This window comes from Rhineura floridana, chromosome 8 (genome assembly GCF_030035675.1).
Source record: "Rhineura floridana isolate rRhiFlo1 chromosome 8, rRhiFlo1.hap2, whole genome shotgun sequence".
Classification (NCBI taxonomy): domain Eukaryota; kingdom Metazoa; phylum Chordata; class Lepidosauria; order Squamata; family Rhineuridae; genus Rhineura; species Rhineura floridana.
The window spans coordinates 68,542,192-68,564,140 of record NC_084487.1 but is presented as its reverse complement, the minus strand read 5'-3'; the positions used below and the strand labels follow the sequence as shown (position 1 = coordinate 68,564,140).

At 39.3% G+C, this 21,949-nt stretch overlaps 1 protein-coding gene across 4 annotated transcripts in view; it reads right to left on the bottom strand.

Annotated features, from left to right (window-relative positions):
- The window catches only part of OSBPL8 (oxysterol binding protein like 8), a 181,921-nt gene that overhangs the window by 100,818 nt on the left and 59,154 nt on the right, over window positions 1-21,949 (bottom strand). Inside the window, exons 1-2 of one of the 4 annotated variants that reach the window (XM_061639702.1) lie at window positions 10,901-11,006; window positions 1,312-1,459 (exon numbers count right to left, since the gene is read on the bottom strand). The exons of 2 other annotated variants lie outside the window; for them this stretch is intronic. In XM_061639702.1, coding sequence (XP_061495686.1) covers window positions 1,312-1,447 — 136 coding nt within the window. In that variant the 5' untranslated portion in view covers window positions 1,448-1,459; window positions 10,901-11,006. Of the gene's footprint in view, window positions 1-1,311; window positions 1,460-10,900; window positions 11,007-21,949 lie in introns of those variants that run through there. One more of the 4 variants, XM_061639703.1, reaches the window with a different exon arrangement.

Here is a 21,949-nt window from a genome sequence, read left to right as displayed (position 1 = left end):
CTCTAGATTGGTGCTCTATGCTCTGGAGAAAGCCACTAAGTAAGTTACACAAACAAACTGATGAAAAAGAATATGAATCAAATGCCACCTACCAAGATATTAGACAGCATGAAGTTCAAAACAACAGACATTGGGTTTCTTAGTGAGATAATTCAGTAAAAGGCTATAATTAAGGTAAGGTCAGAGTACACATTTAGCTACATTACCTTGTTCTCATGATTAGTTGCATTTGAGATCTAGCATACAAGTGCTCATTCTGTAAGTATTAACCATTTTACATGCCAAACTGGACTTTCAGTAAAATATGGCAAAAACACAGTCAATAAATAACATATGTCCTTAAGAGTGTCACTATACAACTTACTGGCTTGGTTCGGATGTCCTAACAGCCAAACCACAAAAGGGAAACAGGCAGTGTTGTAGTTACTCAGAAATTTGCAGTAAATGATTGCACAAGTAAAGTAACTCTATTTGACCTTTGCTTTGTTGTTCAGAAGTATATTACTTACACAAAAAATATGAAAACAGGGTGTTATTTCTAATTTCCAGGGGAGTGACAGCATGCTTGTGGTCAAACTATTGACTCAATAGAAAAAGTAGTCCGCTAATAGGTACATTAAAATGAAATTAGCTTGAAGATTGCAATCGTTTTAAATAAACCATTGTAAATAAAGTTACTACAGTAGTAACTCACACCATTACAGTACCCTTGCATATGTAAACTTTGAAGACCGATGAAGTCCATTAGAACTGATGCAAACCAGACATACATCATTTTGAGTGTTTCCAAGTTCTTTGTTATGAAAGGATGTGAAGAGTAAAGCACATAACACTGATCTAAGATAGCCTTTATATATATATTTTAATGACTTTTTACAGTCAAAAGGCTAGAAAGTCCTGTATGTCATCTTCTCCTGACTTCAGGACCTGCATACAGAATTAGTAATGTTCCATTTACTTGGAAAGCATATGGTTGTAGATCTCTGTATACTGGGAACTCTCTTTAGTTGCAGATAAGAAAAACATCGCCCATATTCAGTAAAATAGCTGTCTGATCAAGTACAATCACACTCACACTCAATCTACAATGCACCACACCCAGTTATTTACACTGAGCCTATAGAAAGCGCTGTCAAGAGGATGCATATCAATCATGAATTACTATTTCCAAATCTCATTTTATTCAACATGAATCCAGTTGCTTTGTCAGAAGATCTTACAAAACTGTGTTTTTTAAAAGGTAGTGTTTGTAAAAGCTTTTATAATAAGAGCTATTTTTGCAACAACATTAAAAAGTGAGACAAAACAAACCTCGAAAGACTGGTGAAAGTTCATTGTATCCTCCGAATGAAGCATTCCGGACAAGTTTCCGACCATCAGCTCGTAGAGGAACCGAAACTCCAGCACATGAAGAAAACCTACGTTGCAGTGGACCCTCTTCCTTCATGAGTTAGATGCTCTGTATAATGATTATTGTCATTCAGAAGGCTGATGGGAATAAGAACGTTGCAGAGAAAGCCTTTTCCCTCACATTCAGATTAGCAGCATGCAAGAGACACAGACAGATCAAGTGCCATATGCACACTTTGAACGAGGAAATATACTCGAGGGTGTTGAAGTTGCTAACAAAGCTAAGAGATGTTTATGAATTCAATTCAAGCTGTTATCACTCCTCCCATATTTCAGTCAGTATGCCCAGAGACAAGCTGTTACTCCTCATAGTTTTGCAGGCACCAGACAATTGTCATGACAAAGTACATCAGAATGGAGGAGTTATAAAGGTAATTCCTCTACTGCCTAATCATTCAAATCCTATTTTAATGCATGATTATTTTCATGGGTATATTTCTAAAATTCAGGCAAAATAAACACCAACACTGAGAATCAGAAAAAAAAATCTTATTAAAAGGAAACCCATATACAGTAGTTTTTCTTGTAGGTCTTGTTTAAGTAGCATCTGCCAGCAAAAATTTCTATAGAAACTCACATAAAAAGCTCTCAGAGAAAATGCATTATTTTGAATGCAATATTAGTAAGTACATTAAAGGTGCATTTTAGAAGACAGACACTAACTCAAAACATTATTTAAGCAATACCACCAAACAGACCCTTGGTAAAATCATTTCAGATGCACGAGTCATGGCTCCTCTTAGAAAACTCTAGATTTTAGCACAGAATAATTTTACATGACTTCACATAATGAAATACAGCCCCCCCCCCCCAAAAATCTAAAAGCTCGTCCAGTGGAAATAAAGTTAAACTGATAAAGACTTTTCTTATATCAGCTGATCCACTGTGCTAAAGTTCTTAGATTTCTGCCTATTTAATGTTATTGACTAACACAACAGAAATGACTTTGATCCAACTATCTGCCCTACACAGCAGTTAAAAAATGGTTTTTTGTTTTAATCTGGCAACTGCCAGGTTTAAGTCATACCATAAAAATATTTTTACATATTTACTAAATTTTTATCCTGTTTTTCAGACAATCATCTTCCAAAGTAGTAAATTTTTTAAAAAGAAAAGAGAGGGTCCCATCATCATTCTGGTATGGTTCACCTGTTTTTTATTACTAGGTATAAAATGTTCTGAAGCATTACAGAACACAAGCTGCTAGTACACTGTCCCTCCCTAACTGCATGGGAAATTCTCATCCTCTGAGCTCATGCAGAAGGTCACACATCCTGTTAGGGTCCTCCTCCTCCTGACTGCTTTTCCAGAGTGGAAGCAGGATGGTGCCAACACTCCCCAGTAAAATCTTCTGCTTTGGATACTCTTTGTGCATCTTGTTCTCAATTTCTCATTTTGTACGTGAAATCTATATGCCCCTACATATGGGCAGAGCTCAAGCACTTTAACAGCTCGAAAACTGTAACTGAAAGCTATGATAGAGCTTACTTCTCATGGACACAATCTGTTATAACTTTTGTACTACAAAGACACACACAATATACTATTTTAATAATGGGAAATATCATGCTATTTAGAAAATAAAATACATTTCAGCTTCATAATTTGTTATAATAAAGATTATAACATTAACACGACACAGAACCTGTTCTCAAGTGTAGGGATCGAAGGGCGGAACTAGATGTTACAAGAGAAACAATGGTTTCCTTAGTAACGCTGAAGTAGGAAAGGGGGGCACATGCAGGAGAAAATTAGTGGATGGGGGAGGAGTAGTATTTAATCCATTCTCCATCCACCAATTCTACCCTATAAATTTTCCCACAATGGTCATTTAAATTTTTAATTTCCCCAGCCAGGCTGTGAAACTGAGAGGAAAGAAAAGGGCCTGGCAGAGCATTTGTGAAAAAAATGAGCAGGCATGAGAGGATTAAGCACCCCTCCCTTCCCTCCCTCTTGCCACTGACCTTTTTTGGTAAGTGCTGCCCACCCTATATTCTTGTTATTCTAGCAAACACAAAAGCAAGGAAAACATTATGGAATGATGTTGTTGACGAGGTGCGCCTGGCGCCAACACTGTTATCTTTTCGGCGCCAGGTCAAGATTTTCCTCTTCTCCCAGGCATTTTAGCATGTGTTTTAAATTGTTTTTATATTGTTTTAAATTTTAAAATTGTGTTTTAAATTGTTTTTAAAATATGTGTTTAAATTGTATATTTGTTTTAATGTTTTTGATTGCTGTAAACCGCCCAGAGAGCTTTGGCTATGGGGTGGTATGCAAGTGCAATAAATAAATAAATAAATAAATAATTCAAGAAGGGTTGTGTCTGAAATCTTTGTCATATTCAATACTCAATATAGGACAAGGGGATAAACAGGAATCACTGTGTGCCTATATTTATGGTTAATATTTTAGTTCAAAATGGCATCATTATTAAATTATACAGTATCTCATTTGATAGTCTGAAGCATAAAATTGTTATTCTGTGGGCTTTTCTTTTCTTACAGCACCAATATTTTCTACAGTTTTTTCTTCATGTGTTGTACTTGAGATTACAAACTAATCCCTATTATTGGGATAATAATAGGCGCAGGTGGCCTCGGTGGCACGGAGTGCTTTTTACCAACTTAGGCTGGTAGCCCAGCTACGCCCGTATCTGGACAGGGAACATCTTGCTTCAGTTGTCCATGCTCTGGTGACCTCAAGATTGGACTACTGCAATGCACTTTACGTGGGGCTGCCCTTGAAGATGGTTCGGAAACTGCAGCTTGTGCAGAATGCAGCGGCCAGATTAATAACCGGGACCAAACGGTCGGAACATGTGACACCGATTCTGGCCCGCTTGCACTGGCTGCCTATATGTTTCCAGGCCCGATTCAAGATGCTGGTTTTAACCTATAAAGCCTTACACGGCACGGGCCCACAATACCTGATGGAACGTGTCTCCCGATATGAACCTACCCGTACACTACGCTCAACATCGAAGGCCCTCCTCCGGGTGCCTACTCAGAAAGACGCCCGGAAGGCTACTACAAGAAAGAGGGCCTTCTCGGTAGTGGCCCCCGAACTATGGAACACCCTTCCTGACGAGGTACGCCTGGCACCTACATTACTATCTTTTCGGCGCCAGGTGAAAACCTTCCTCTTTGCCCAGGCATTTTAATATTTTATTATTTTAATATCTTTTTTAATAATTTTTAATAATTTCAGCTTTTGTATTTAATGTTGTAAAGATAGTTATATGTTCCATCTTTTTCTTTGAATTACTTTTGATTTGTATTTAATATGGGTTTATTATGTTAATCTTGCTTTTGTTATATGTTTAAATTGTTGATTTGGTGATTAGGTGGTTTTAAATTGAATGTAAATATATTTTTATTTGATGTACACCGCCCAGACAGCCTTGCTATGGGCGGTATAAAAATTGAATTAAATAAATAAATAAATAATCTTATTTCTACTTAAAGAAGTCTCTAATCAACTGGTGATTTGGCATGTTTGCTTGGAAAGGCAGCAAGGCTTCATACTCAGACCTAGTTCTTGGTGAGGTGTAAATATGTGTTTGGAAGGTGCCACTTTTAACTGTAGACAGACACATGCAAGATGGAACGATCAATCATGACAAGAGATTCCTACATATAGAAAACTATCATATCAGGGTAAAAGTATATATTATAAGCCTTCTCTGCCACTGGGCAGATCCATACCACACATTTAAAACACATCTAACATGCATTTAAATCACATGACTTTCCCCAAGAATAATGGGAACTGTAGTTTGTTAAGGTTGTTGGGAATTTGCAGCTTTGTGAGGGGAAAACCGCAGTTCGCAGGATTCTTTGGGGAAAGTTGTGCTACTTAAATCTGCACTGGATGTGCTTTAAATGTATGGTATTGATCTGTTACAGCGTTCTGTATGTAAGATATTTTTTTTAAAAAAATTGAGCTGCATTCCATGTTGCAGTCTGAAATGGTACATGCAAGACACAAATTTACTACTTTTAAGTTTTTGGGTCAAAGTGATAGAAGGATATATATGTAAATGCTTTTACATATAAAAATGATATAAGTAAAAAAATTAAGTTTTTATTTATTTAATGAATACAGGTGCAAAATTTGTCAAGTGAACTTTTAAACAGATCCTTCTATCCATTTCCACTGCTAAATTGTTTCATTCAGTCATTTGTTCTCCCTTTCAGTTTCAAGTATCTCTCAACTTTTCCTCTTAACTTCCTTTTTATTTCCTTAATTCATATTTCTACTCCAAATTCCCAGGCTTCACTTCCTTCCAATCCATCTTCATCTTCTTCCCTGATGCCTTTATTGATATCCATCTTCCATTCCCTTTTTACTGCCCCATCCTCCTATGCGGTTTCTAGCTCAGGAAGGCATAGGGAACAAACTGCAATGTGCCTTGGTTCCACTGTGTATTCTGATTCCAATATGCTGGTTTCTCTTTACAGATTTTTTTTACTATGAAAACTCATTTGAGTGTTAACAGTTTTCTTATTATTCTTCAAATAAAACTAGAGCACACATTTGTTGGCAAACACCTATTCTTGTTTCTTTGCTATTTCTGCCCTCTTAATTATACAGCCACCACAGTGGCTGTATACTATAGCCAGCATGGATTTTTCAGAATCCGCTATATTAAATTAAAAATACACCCTGCCATTCTGCTGCTTCCCATAACCTAATTTTAAAAGAAAATACTTTGTTGTTTGTTGTTATGTGCCTTCAAGTTGATTACGACTTATGGCAACCCTATGAACCAGTGACCTCCAAGAGCATCTGTCATGAACCACCCTGTTCAGATCTTTTAAGTTCAGGTCTGTGGCTCCCTTTATGGAATCAACCCGTCTCTTGTTTGGCCTTCCTCTTTTTCTACTCCTTACTGTTTTCCCCAGCATTATTGTCTTTTCTAGTCAATCAGGTCTTCTCATGATGTGTCCAAAGTATGATAACCTCAGTTTCATCATTTTAGCTTCTAGTGACAGTTCTGGTTTAATTTGTTCTAACACCCAATTATTTGTCTTTTTTGCAGTCCATGGTATGCACAAAGCTTTCCTCCAACACCACATTTCAAATGAGTTGATTTTTCTCTGATCCGCTTTTTTCACTGTCCAACTTTCACATCCATACATAGAGATCGGGAATACCGTGGTGTGAATGATCCTGACTTTAGTGTTCAGTGATACATCTTTGCATTTTAGGACCTTTTCTAGTTCTCTCATAGCTGCCCTCCCCAGTCCTAGCCTTCTTTTGATTTCTTGACTAAAATAAAATCTTACAAACTATATAATCCTGAACTCAGAAATGCTTTCTTAACGCCTTAAGTTTTCATGGCGATACACAAAACACTCAGAGGGAATCCAGACTTTAAAGACTGAAACAAGTAAAAAATGTGATATTGATCCAAAACCTCACTAAAATGCAAGTGAGTCATGGAGAAACTCCACAGACCTGCAATGCGAATATGTGTGAAACACTTCCCTTATAGCATCTGCACACTATATGGAAGTGGGAGGGAACCTGATGGGCATTAAACAATTACTGTATGCATGGAAGTCATCAATTTCAAGCAAAAAACTGTTGCAATGGTTACTGGTGAAAAAATGGAAGTTTATAAATCCCTTCAGCCAGCCAGGTGACTGGCATCTTGAAAATTTAGGTTCATTATTATAAAGATCGTAATGTTTATCCAGTGAGACAGAGCCATACAGGATTATCTGTCTAATGAAGCCCAATCAGCAAAGGAATTTTAAAAATTGTTGTTGTTATTATGTGCCTTCAAGTTGATTACAATTTATAGCGACCCTATGAATCAGCAACCTCCAATAGCACCTGTTATAGCATCTCCAATAGCATCTGTTCAGATCTTGTAAATTCAGGTCTGTGGCTTCCTTTATGGAATCAATCCATCTCTTCTTTGGCCTTCCTCTTTTTCTACTCCCTTCTGTTTCTCCCAGCATTATGGTCTTTTCTAGTGAATCATGTCTTCTCATTATGTGTCCATATTATGATAACCTCAGTTTCATCATTTTAGCTTCTAGTGATAGTTCTGGTTTAATTTGTTCTAACACCCAATTATTTGTCTTTTTCACAGTTCATGGTATCTGCAAACCTGTCTGCCAACACCACATTTCAAATGAGTTGATTTTTCTCTTACCTTCTTTTTTCTCTGTCCAACTTTCACATCCATACATAGAGATCGGGAATACCGTGGTCTGAATGATCCTGACTTTAGTGTTCAGTGATACATCTTTGCATTTTAGGACCTTTTCTAGTTCTCTCATAGCTGCCCTCGCCAGTCCTAGCCTACTTCTGATTTCTTGACTATTGTCTCCATTGTGGTTAATGACTGTGCCAACGTACAATCCTTGACAAGTTCAATGTCCTCACTGTCAACTTTAAAGCTACATAAATTTTCTGTTGTCATTACTTTAGTCTTCTTTATGTTCAGCTGTAGTCCTGCTTTTGTGCTTTCTTTAACTTTCAACAGCATTTGTTTCAAATCATTACTGGTTTCTGCTAGTAGTATGGTATCGTCTGCATATCTTAAATGATTGATATTTCTTGGTCCAGTTCCACTTTCTATATGGTATGTTCTGCATATAGATTAAACAAATAGGGATATAATACACCCTTGTGTCACACCCTTTCCGATGGGGAACCAATTGGTTTCTCCATATTCTGTTCTTACAGTTCTTGTCCAGAGGGTAGGTTGTGCATCAGGACAATCAGATGCTGTGGCACCCCCATTTCTTTTAAAGCATTCCATAGTTTATCATGATCTACACAAAGACTTAATTTTAGGGGCAGCATAAAATGAATACAGAAGAAAATGACCAAAACATGTTAAGACACTACTTTCAAGGCCTTACATCAGGGGTCCCCAACCTTTTTGGGCTTGAGGGCAATTTGGAATTTTGAAAAAACTGACATGGGTATCAACATATAATGGTTGCCTTTGAGGAATGGCTAAAATTGTTGCCTCTCCTCCCCTCAGGATCACCCTTTGCAAACTCTACCGCTCTCAGGATCACTCACTCACTCACTCACTCACTCTCTCTCTCTCTCTCACACACACACATCCTTCCTAAAATAACTCTCTCTCAGAATCATACCCAACCAACTCTCTCACCACTGTACCAACTATGGCTACTCCTTCCTCTCCTCCAACTTTCCCTTCCTCACAATATTACTTTGCTTTCACTCCCCCCCATAGGTCCTTACCCCACATTTCTTTACCAGAGCAGATGAAGCCACATGACCTCACCTCATGAGGATGGGAACAATTTTAGAATCCTAAAATGCTTTGCCAGACAATGCATTTAGGGGCTTCTAAAATGGCCACCACTAAGCAGCTCCCATACAGAAGCACCACCACCTGCTTGGGGGAGGACATCCAGGTGTGAGAGGGAGTGAGAGTCTCACAGGTGCCAGGGCACAGAACTGTAGACATCCTGATACCTGGGAGTCCTGCTTTGGGAATGCCCATCTTACACTGTTACACACAGATTGACTCAAACAATATCCTTAGCTACAAGGGGTGGGGGAACGACACAGAATAAAATAAAATTTGCAAAGCTGGAACATTTTGGTGTCCTTACATACAAAATAAATTTATTACAAAGGTATTCAGAACTGCTATATCATTCTCTTAGCATGAGCTTCTGCCACTGAAAATAACTACAACCAGTTTGGTTAGAACAAGTAATTAATCATTTTTCTTTGCCTTTTTGTTATTCCTTTTACATGTTACAAAAATCAGTATAGCTGAAAGTGATGACAGCTTCTGATATAGTTAGACTTCTTTGTAATGAGATACTTATAGTTTTTAGTTATGTAAAAAGAAAAATGTTCACACTTAACAAATATTATACATTGCTTGTTTTCAGCCAAAAGAGCAGCTTCCAGAACACAATTTTCTAGGGGGTTGTTACTGGACATCACCAGTTTTGACATTCAACATGGACTGCAGCCACGATGTTGTAGGAATCATCAAAGAGCCCTGCTGGATCCGACCAAAAGCTTACCTAGTCCAGTATTCTGTTTTGACACTGGTCGACCAGATGACTATGGGAAGTCCACAGGCAAGTCATGAGCACAACGGTCTTACTGTTGTTCCCCAGCTACAGGTATTCAGATGCAGTATGTCTCTGATAATGAGTGTAATACAGCCACTGTAACTAGTAACTACTAACAACCTTATCCTCCATGAATTTATCTAGTCTTTTCCAAGTTGGTTACCATCCCTTATTATTGTAGTAGTTAATTCCATACCTTAAAAGCCAGCCTTTCCCAACCAGTGTGCCTCCAGATGTTGTTGGACCACAACTCCCATCAGCCTCAGCCAGCATTGCCAATGGTCAGGAAGATGGGAGTTGTGGTCCAACAACATCTGGAGGCACACTAGTTGGGAAAGGCTGTCTTAAGCTATGAGCTATGTGTAACAGTACTTCCTTTTGTATGTCCTGAATTTCCCACCATTTAGTTTCATTGGATGATCCTGGGTTCTATTATTATGGAGAGAGGGAGAAAAACTATCTCCCTGTCTACAACATGCATAATTTTATACATCTCTCTTCATGTCCCCCCTTGCTTGGCTTTTTTCCAAATCTTCATTCAAAAGGGCATCCCCAAACATTGTAACCTTTCCCCTTAGAGGAGTTGCTCTAGTACCTTGATCTAAATTCCTCCACCGTATAAAAGCCTGGGAAAAGCATCCAACTCTTTTCAGTTATTTAGCCAGCTTGTTATTACTTCCTGCTCCCTCCACGTTTTTAGGAACAAGGTCTAATGAATTACTGCTTATTTTGGAAATACATTTAATGTTCTGTTCCTGACAGTGACTCAGATGAATTTGGATTCCATCACTACTAATTATTTTTACCATGCAACAATAATTGTATTGTAACCTGGCATATTATCATATTTTATTTCTACATTGGTCAATTAATTTTTATCCAGAAATGTATTAAAATTCAATGCCTTGTTAAAAATGCAAGCTTTCTGTTTCAAAATTATAAGCACAGGCTGCAATAAGAGGAAAATGAAATAGCTGTGAAATATGATACACGGCAAACATAAGGACTTTCTGAAACCAGTACCAGGAAAAAACCAATCCTTTTGCTGCTGTGGCAGTACCAGACATTAGAACATGTCAGATGTTTAAGATATCCAAGAAAGCACACAAAATCAATTTTGTGACTCTGTCTCAAGGTGGTAGTGAAGAGGAGGGTTAGCTTATTAGTCCTGCTACTGTCAAGCCTGTTTGCCAGTAATATGATTAAACATAACACTATACAATCTTATTAAATCAACAAATTACCTTTAAAAGAAATCTGTAGATAACTTCACATTACCTATATGCATCTGCAACATGTGGCCTTCCTCACACAATGAATTTGGCTCAAAAATAAGGTCCGCTGCATGATATGCAACCCAACTCTTTCTCCTATCAGAATCAACATATTTAAGATATACTTGCCTTCAGAGATGTGTCCAATTCACACAAACAGAAATCCAAAACACAAACCAGTTTATATTATAAGAATGTCAAAATGTTCTACAGCATAACAACTAGTATTTCCAGGCTTGAAAATATCAAAGTAGGCTCAGTTTATTCTGAAGTACAATTCCTTTCAGTACATTGGGTTACAGCTTTTATAAAAGCAGCCTCCTGCTCATTACATCTCACTTGGCTGTAGAGTTGCATCTTGAACTGCTCCATTCCACAGCTCCTCCTACACACTTGTTGACTACTCAGGTTTCAGTTATTTTATCCCAAGCAAGACCTCTGAATTGCCAAGGACAACAGATTAGACTCAAATGGGTCAAAATGGCTAAATTTAATTCTCAAAGAAAGTTTTGGTGAAAAGTATTTTCTTTATAATAAACAATAAGCTAAGACAAAAAAATCTGTTCTAATGATATATCCAGGGTGAACAAGCACATATGAGGGGGAAAACAGGATCTCAGCAGCAGGCTCTGCCACTGCTCTATGCACATAGCTGAGAATACACAGGGTTCTCGGCTAATATTCTTAATAAAATTGGTTAGACACAGCACACACATTTCTGTTCAAAGCATCCTTGTAGATACTTAAAAACAGTCTACATGTCAAGGGTTTCAACATCTCAGACTTAGTCAATATTGTTTCAAGTACTAATTTAGTCTTTGTAAGCATAGGTCTAAACCTTTTTAGGGAGTAAGATAGTAATTTTTCTATCCCCTCATTTAGTATGACACTGTTTACAGATGACGATACAGATGGCACGGTACAACGCTATTTCAGATGACTCTATACAGATGACATAACTTAAGCCTTGTTTCCTTTTGTTATTTTCTAGCAGTCTCACTTGTATGATTTTATTTTAATTATCAACATTGACTGGATCAGACTCAAGGCCCAACATAGAAGCAGAAGTTAATGAGGACAGCCATCTCCAATGTTTCCTCACCTGTTTATAATAACACAGAACATGATGTCTGGGGTAAGGGGATATGAGGGACCCTAAAGTCCCCATGTATCTGCAGCTTGCTTCTCTGCAAGCTACTGACCCAAAACTTCTCTCTGCTGGACTCCAATACCAGATGTGAACCAGAAGAACCTGAGGACGAAGCGTAGTGATAAGGGAGACAGCAAGCACAGGAGCTCTCCTCAGCCACATGCTCCTTTTGTTCTTAACCAGCAATGTGTTATAGAGTTGTTTTAAATTGTTTTAATGTGATTTTTATGTCATTTTATTATTGTGAGCTGCTCTGGGCTTCTTTTGGGGAGGAAGGTTTGGTTGTAAATTTGAAATAAATAGTCATAATACTAAACCCTTTTAAACATGATTTACAGCACAAACCTATGCAGGTCTACTCAGAAGTAAGGGCCACTGAGTTCAATGGGGCTGACTCCCAGATAAGTGTTATAGGATCTGGCTGAATCTGGTTCTGCTGTCATGTCTCTTTCGGGGATGAGAATGTTAACACTAACATCCTTTGATAGACTTGATCCTCCATCATGCATTTAACTTTCTTAATGATATGAATTTAGCGGCAATCACTACACCTTGTGGTAATAATATTCAATTATATTAGAACAATACACAGCAATAAATTTCATGGATAATCCAGAATTTCAGTATTTTGAGACTTAAAAAAATGTTAATTTACATTCACACTCTGCATCGTAGTATTTTCATAAGTTTCCACCATATCCTCCTGTAGCAATGACTTTTCTAAACTAAAACAAGTTCCAACACTGTACGTCTTTCATTATTGGGAATATGATGAAACTCCTGTTTTAGTTTTTCCCCTCTTTTACGTTCTCCGGTTCTACAATATCCTTTAAAAGATGTGATACCAAAACTGCATTCAATCTCCTAAATACAAATGAGCTACATATTTACACAATGCCATTATGATTCTCCATTTCAATCTCTTTTTTAAAAATTACATTATTTTGACTTTTTACACTTCACAGCATAGCAAAATGACATTCAGTCACCTGCCTTCTATGAACTCAATATATTATCTTTCTTGAGCAGTAACAGCTAATGTAGACACAGCCAGTGTATGTATGCAGTCCGGATTTTGTTGCAATGTACACAATTTTAAACATACATTGTATCTCATTCTCCATTCCCTTCCCCTGTCACCTAGTTGGGGAAGAACTAGTTTAATCCAAGTCCGATGTAGTGGTTTGAAGTGGCAATGAAAAATACCTTGGCTCAACATTCTGTCTCATGTTCTAGCCTCTGAGGAAATACATTCGTATCAAGCTGAAAGATGTTAAAAATGTCTAACTTTCTGACGTTTCTAATAACCAGTGAAAATCTTAATTTGCACGTAGATGAAATTTCAGCTTTTTGGAAAATATTTAGTGGTTGGTAATTAACACATTCTCACAAGAACTGCCCCTCGGGCAACCAGATGATAACTCAGCACCTGGGATTTGCTCCATATTCCCAAATCTCTCTTAAAAAATAAATTTTAAAACCCACAAGTATTATACAAGGTTAGCTCAGTAACAACAGAACATTTTAATTATCTAGCCATCAGCAAAAGCCTTTGACATTTTTGCATTTCTCCTGTTTGCAGCCTTTTTTTGCCTAAACAACTAAGTCAATTAAGGTGTGGACTCAGGCAGTCAATAGTCTGTGTTCTGCAACTATGGTCTATCATTAATTGACCTTTTCCCCAAGGTAGAGTCATAAAGATGTGAAGTAAGCTTCCATGTGATCACACAGAACCTAGGAGACTGAGCATGTCTGCTTCCATTATCCTGTTGCACTGGTTCCCAAACTTTTTCTCCCACAGAACACTTGAAAACTGCTGAGGAGCTTGGCGGACCACTTAATGATTTTTCTGCCTGTTGTAGCGATTGTAATGCACTGTGCTAGATGCTGTATGATTCTGAATTGTATTATTATTACTTTTTTATTTCTTATATTGTATTATAATTTGAATTCCACAGAATTCAAGTAGTAATACAATAAAATACAATTTAAGAAAGAAAAGCAATTAAAATACAATTCAAATCAAGATGAATATTTGATGCAGACACACTATGGACCACCTGAATGAAGCTCGCAGACGACTTGTGGTCCACGGATCATGGTTTGGTAACGCCTAGAGCTATTAGGATAAGGACTTTAGTGCCTATTCTGGCAATGGATCTGTGTCCCAAAATTTTCTTGATCACAAAGTCCAACCCCCCTAGGTTTGGGCACTGAGTTCTGTTAAGTACTTAGGTTGTGGTAATTGAGTGAAAGAGCTTTCAAACATAAAGCAGTTCAGCAGAACTAACACAATTTCTCTAAAGACCCATGTTTGGGTCTTTCTTATACTCAAAACAATAATATACAGTAAGGCCCCACTTATACGGCAGGTAAGGGACCACCAGATCCCTGCCGAAAAGCGGAACACCGATAAGCTGTAGTGCGGGGAGCTCAAGCCAACAGCTCTTGGCCCCTGAAGCTCCCTGCGCAACAGCTAATCAATGTTCCACTTTTCCATGCATTGCCCTCTCCCCCTGCTCGCTCGCTCACTCACCCTCGCTATGGTGGGGGAGTAGTGCTCCCCTTCTGTGGCAGGCTCCCAGCTGTGGATTGCAGGGAGGGAGCTGCCTGCCTGAGTCTGCTCACTCACCCTCCACTGCTTCCCTCACTCATCCCCCCATTGCCCGCTCACCCTCCCCCTGCCTGTTCGCTCGTGCGCTCTCCGCCACCTCCCTCGCTCATCCTCTCCGTTGCCTGCTCGTCCTCCCCCCTGCCTGTTCGCTCACACGCTCTCCGCCACCTCCATCGCTTGTCCTCCCGTTGCCCACTCACTCTTCCCCCTGCCTGTTCGCTCGTGCGCTCTCCACCGCCTCCCTCGCTCATCCTCCCCCATACTGTAAAATGGCACCCAACGCTCTTCTCAGACTCAGCTGCTGAGCACGTCATCTTGTTTCAACTACAACTCCCATCAGCCCAACCATAGTTTAAAAAAGAAACTTTTCCAAGCTCTGATGGCACGCTCAGGGCGTCAGGTGCCATCAATTTGTGCACTCAGCGTCTCTCTTTTCCAAGCTCTTCGCATCATGCCACAAAATCAGTGCAAAAACGGAACAAGCGCCAAACATGGAACATGGATACAATTCAAAACCGCCGCATTAGCGAAGTGCCGAGAACCAAAGTGCCGGAAAGCGGGGCCCTACTGTACACTTAATTTTGCCGTACTGTTAGATAGATCGACCTAAAACAACAAAAATGTAAGCATTTCTTAGCTCTATAGTTCCTTCCAGTTAAAGAACCATTCACTCATTAATTGGCACCCACAATTCTATTCACAGTTTTCTTTGCTTACAACACAAAATACATTTTAGTTGAGAAGTTACACTATCATATGACAGACTAGTCAAACAGTATAGATGTTGAGATCACATGTGGTACAGTATGCATGATAGAATAGTTATGACATATTTATTTATTTATTAGATGTATATCCTAAATTTCCTCCCAGCAGGAGCCCAAGGTGGCAATAGGCATTTTATTACAGTCAAAGACATGTGAACCAACTATAAGCTTTTTATTATTATTCCCATTTAGTAGATTAAGCTGACTAACACATCAGCATGGTCAAAAAACAGAAGCTGGCTTTCTGCTAGTTTGATTAATATTAAGCAATTTAGAATCAGCAATACTTAAGGAGGCATATCACAAAGTTGTTAAAAAGTTGTATGTCAACTGCAAGTAGAAATATGAAAGGGCATGCCTTCTTAATGTATTAGAGAATGTTATAACTGTCAGTTGAGCAGCTGCAATCTCAATTTAAAAACGTAAATGGGAAACCAAAAGAAATTTTAAAAAATTACATTTTATTGTCATTTTTTCAGTAGTTTTTAAGTCATATGGGACATAAAGAAAAGATCCAGTTGAAAAAGGGGGAGGGGGAGAGAGAAGAGGAAGAGATCACTTCTCAGGGAAGATGAGCCAAAAATAGATACATCAAGAAAACATACTGTACATAAAGATTATGTCCACAGAGTTGAATAGATACATATGAGATGGTGGTGGCAGTATGCCATGTGCTCAAATGGACAGAGCACTCAAGACTTCTATTCTTTGGTAAATAGATGAAGAGGGTTTGTCTTTCAAGTGTTGGAGTACTAGCCTATTTGGCAATCAGCAGTACATGTGCATCTCCCTCTTGTGGGTTTCTGAAAGTCCTCAGACCACTGGAATATTTCAGAAGGATGTTCATATTGGTGAACCTCAGGGCAGTTTCCACAAGATTTATCTGAATGCACACTTCTAAGAAATAGTAGGCATTGCCACATCAGGCATAAACATAAGTCAGGGTTGAATCCACATTGCCAGCATTTAATCAATTCCAAGGTGTGTGTGTTTTTTCTTTTGAAGAATCTGAACTGTCCTGTATGTTCTGAGTCCTGTATGGATTAAATGCAATTAAAAGGTCCAGTGTTAAAAAGAAGATGGAGGCAAGAGCTGTATATTATTGGTAGAGAAGTCCTCAAACTGTGGCCTATGAATCACAAGTGATATTCAAGAGGTCCACAAACGGATGCAGAACAGCCAATATCTGTACTTGGTCCTGCACTTCATTGATTTTTTTCTGAGGGAGATCAAGGTTGTTTTGACCAGAGCTAGGTTATCAAACAAGGTAATAAGGCCTTGTTGCAGTACCCATTGATTATACAATATGGTGTTGGTTTGATGATGCTGGTGCAAAATAAAAAGTGTTCTTAAAATATGAGTTATGTACTTTCATCTGTAAAACAAAACAAATTAAGTGGCCTGCAAAAAAAAGTTTCAGAACAGATGCACTGGTGTTTATGCTGGGTATTTTAGTTTTCTGTTACAATTTCCCCAAGAGGTTTAATATATAGACACTCTACGAGAATCATTTGTGCATAAATATTTTGCATTTGGAAGAGCAGGGAAGAATGATCAAGTCCTCCAATTGGTGGAGTCTCCAGCACCATACTGGGTAGCAAAGGTATTTTGCAAATACAAGTATTACCAACTGGCTGTGAAAAGGAGGCGGAATGTAGTCTTAAAGTTGGTCTAGATTGAAAGTATGTTTGTTGATTCATGTTCTCAGTAAGACCAATTGCCCCGCTATTTTTAAATCTGCATTACACCAAAGCATAAGCTTAGCATGTGTGAAGGAACTTAAATGGAAATGATGGCTAAGAGCACGGTATGTCCCTTCTGCCACTACTATTATGGGAATCAGCAAGGTTAGTTCATGCAAAATGTATGGATCCAAGAGTGACCCACTCTGAGAGCAGTGCCATATAATAAGATTCTAAGATGGCCATGAAAGTATGGTAGATAGAGATGGGGACATAGGAACATTGGAAGCTGCCTTATACCGAAACAGACCAATAGCTATTCTAGCTCAGTATTGTCTATACCAAGTGTAGGGAACATCTGGCTCTCCAGATGTTGATAAACTACAACTCCCATCATCCTTGGCCATTGGCCATGCTCGCTAGGGCTTTTGAGAGTTGTAGTTTTGAGGATTTGGGGGAGTTGACAGGTGGGGAGGGAAGGATCAAGGCTCCCCCCCTTATGGGCTGCTTCCAACAAACCACCTTCCCATACAATAATTCAGCTTAGAAAAAAGGTTTCATTCACTCTTTTCCTAAGCCTAATTCCTGCAATGGAGGGGAGGGGTGGCAGAATGAAAATGTGAGGCCCACTACTAGCTCTGGCCCCACCCATCCTTGGTATCCCTAGTTCCCCTCCCTGGTGTAAATAATACTCTTATTTAGTTGTAAATTAACCTAATTTAATGGTCAAATTTGCACCACTGTTTAGAAAATATATCAAGTAGTATTTGTGAGAAGCCTGATTTAAATTAGCCTACTTTCTTATTCATTTACATCAACCCAACCTGACAATAAAAACATAAGGCAATAGCCCACACTTTCAGATGGCAAAAATCATTCTCACGTTACCTCCATGTGATTTCTAATCCCAACTCAATTCACTGCTGTGCTTTCTTGCAGAGAGCAAGGTAACGTGATGGTGCACACTTCATAGAATGTGCAACAACTTGGGTTGCTTTTAGACAACCTGTTTATTAAGCATTCATCCTGATTTGTTTGCAGGGAGGTTACACATCAGCTATTTATTAAGCATTTATTCTGATTTGTTTGCAAGAAGGTTAGAAGACATTGTATCAAGCACACTGCATTTTCCTATCACTTTCCTTAACATAAAAAGTCCAAACTTTTGAGGAAGTGGATTTATTGCGCAAGAGCAAACCCACTTTAATTGTGCAATCTGAATTTAATGGTAGGCGATTTAATCTTACTCCAAAATGGCAGCAGTCTGAAAATGCCCTCACTCAAGAAATTCTAAAGCAACACAATCAGCCTCAGGCATGATTGCTGAGACAAAGCAATCGCCATTATTTGACAATAATGAACCACACTGACTGCTAGAAATGAAGTCACAAAATTTATTAGAACAGATCGTTGTTCTTATCTGAAAAGTGTTTCTCAGAGGTATTGGAACACCTGGCATTGTGGGTGCCACTGCCCCCTCATGGCCAGGGACAGGAAAACACAGACTGTTCTTTGTCCGTTGGGAATCCCCCCCCCCCCAGTTTCATGCAGTGAAGAAGCAAAATCTTAGCACATTTACGCAAGGAAATAATGTAAAACAATATCTTGTGACAACAAACTAATGATGAAACATGCCCAAACCTTACATAACAAATTACCATCTATAAATAATTGCCATAGGAGGGACCATGACATGTGTTCACTGTGATGTTCCTGCTTATATTGTAAATATGGTAAGTGCTGGTTATATAGAAGATATATGGTAAGTAGAGTGAAAGGGGGGGGGAGTACATGAGCAGTAGAATGCTGGATGATTGGCTGAGTGTTTGAATGGCTGGGAGTATAAATGGAAGAATGACAGTTGAATCGGGGTGGTGTTGAGAAGGTGTTTAGGAGGGGGTGTTTGAGAGGTTGAGATAGAGGTTGGAGGTTTTGAGGTTTGGTGGTGTTCGAAAGTGAGTCAGAGTTCTGAGGCAATTAGTAAGAAGTTAAGTACCTAACAGAATATAGATGAAACCATACGCTTGTGAAACATTCCTTAAGTAATCTTGTTATTTCTGATATTAAATAAATACCTGTTTGGTTTACCAAATGCCTGATCCTTGGCTGGGGAAATATACAGACCAGAAGGGAGGGCAAGGTAATTACCAAGGCTGAACAGAAACTGTATCTAACGGTGGCAGCGGTGAAGGGAGAGATTGTAACAAGTCACGTATCCAGAGCAACCCAGAGTTGTATGCTTTAAATATAAAGATACAAGGGGGTTGGGAACAGCATAGGCACACAGTCACAAAGTAACAAGCTATAGAGAGACTTAGGCAAAGTCTCTGGGAGTCTGGGTTACAGAAAGTGACTGGTGGTGCTGCCTAGCAGTGGGATCTAGGGAGATCTGTGCTAGAGCTGTAAAGGGTAAGAATAAACCTGATGTTACTGTCTGCTGGTAGCCCCAAGTGAGAGCTTCACTGGTGGTGCTGGGGAAGGATGTCACATTCACCTCTAAACAGCACCTCTCAAGTAAGGACAATAGTCCCTTCTCCAGAGCGACATATGTAATAGCTCAAAGGGTGGTTTCTGCAATACCACTTTGTTCAAGCTCCAACTTGGGACTCTATCAACCACTGGTGGACACTTGAGTGAACCTCCTCTCAAAAAAAGTTTTACTAAGCAGATGCGATCCTGGAGGCTGAGACATGTTGAAGACAAGATTGAAGTTATCGCAGATGCCTGGTGCTTCAACATTGCTGGTCTGAAGCCCACTGATAGGCTGCACTGTAAAAAATCCAGTACAACTGGCACTGAAACACTCAGTAAGTTAAGTTGTCAGGTAGCCAACCATGTACGAAGATCTTCCAAGTTGACTGATATATTCGTATCATTGATGAATGGCATGAAACCAACAATGTACTATCACCTGCTTTAAACAAACTGATTCCATCAATTCCCATCTCCAGGCATTGGTTGAAACCATTCTGGACATGGATGGACCAACGGATCCTGCATCAACAGGTGCAGCTGTAAAGGAACCTGCCATAGACATGCCATTGCCAAATTCAGAATATCCAACATCCATGGCCTCCTGGGCCAAAAAGGCACCTCTAGAATAACTTGGGCTTTTTTCACCTTGACCTTCCTCAGCACACGCTGTAACAGTGGGATTGAGGGAAAGGCATAAAGGTATTCTCGTGGCCATCTCACTGACAGTGCATCTACTGTCTCTGGCTGTGGGCAATGGAACCTGGAATAAAACCTCTGATGATTTAATGGTGACATGAAGGGATCCAGCACTACCTGGCCAATTATCAATTTCAATTTCATTGAAGGCAATGAAACACTTTTGTCACTATTCTCCTGCATGCATTTGCTTCCTGCTTAACCAATCAGCCTATTGCCCTTTACATGCTCCACTGTTAACAATTCCAGATGTGACTCCGCCCAGTTCATCGACAACGCTGTCTCTCTCTGGAGACTCCATGAACAAGTTCCTCCTTGCCTGTTTGCATGTGCTTTCACTATGTTGTTTTCAGTGTGCAAAAGGACAAGCTGGAGAAGAAACACTTGCAAAAAGATGAAGAGCCAATCTTGCTGCCCTCAATTCCAATCAGTTCACATTGTGACTCAACTCACTGTTCTTCCAATGACCTTGAATGTAACATCCCTGACAATGTGCTCCCCATTCAGCTAGGCTCGCATCAGTCATGACTACAATCCTGTCCAGCTCCATCACTGGAATACCTCTTGTCAGGCTTTTTTCTTGAGAACTCCAATGCAGGGAGATTTGCATTCCTGCTGACAATGGAACCAACATATGTCTCTGGCAGACTTCTGTTTCCTGGAATAGTACAAGTGTCCATTGGAGTGGTCTGGTATGATGTTGCACCCATGGAAGCAACTGAATTGCCAATGTCAACAGCCCTAGTGTCTTTGCCAAATACATTAGATCTGCTGATTTTGTATAAATTAATTGTAAGACTTGTTCACACATTTTGGGGATACTGAAATCACCTCCTTCTGGGTATCCAGTAATGCTCCCGGATGGACTAATGTATTTGTTGGCCTCAAAACGCTTTTTCCATAATTCACTCCAAACCCACAGGTTTCCAATGTAGAAGTCGCCAACTGTACATCCTTGATCATTCTCTGAAATGAACAAGACCTGATAAGATTGTCCATTATTTGATTTATATTCGTCCCAGCAGGAGCCCAGGGTGGCAAACAAAAGCACTAAAAACACTTTAAATCATCATAAAAACAGACTTTAAAATACATTAAAACAAAACATCTTTAAAAACATTTTTAAAAATCTTCTAAGACATCTTTAAAAAAAGGTTAAAACAATTGTGTTTTTTTAAGGTTTAAAAACATATCAAAAAGCAATTGCAACACAAAAGCAGACTGGGATACGGTCTCAACTTAAAAGGCTTGTTGAAAGAGGAAGGTGTTCAATAGGCGCCAAAAAGATAACAGAGATTGTGCCTGTCTAATATTTAAGGGGAGGGAATTCCACAGGGTAGGTGCTGCCACACTAAAGGTCCGTTTTCTATGTTGTGCCAAAGATACCTCCTGATAAGATGGTATCTGCAGGAGGCACTCACCTGTACAGCACAGTGATTGACTTGATATATAAGGGATAAGACGGTCTTTCAGGTGTCCTGGTCACAAGCTGTATAGGGCTTTGTACACCAAAACTAGAACCTTGAACTTGGCCCGGTAGCAAATGGGCAGCCAGTGCAATTCTTTAAGCAGTGGGGTGACATGTTGGTAATACCCTGCTCCAATGCATTTTGCACCAGCTACGGCTTCTGGACCATCCTCAAGGGCAGCCCCATGTACAGCGCATTGCATTAATCCAGCCTGAGGGTTATCAGTGTGTGGACAACAGTGATCAGGCTATCCCGGTCCAGAAATGGCCACAGCTGGCAAAAGGCACTCCTAGCCATGGAGGTCACCTGGGCCTCTAGCGACAAA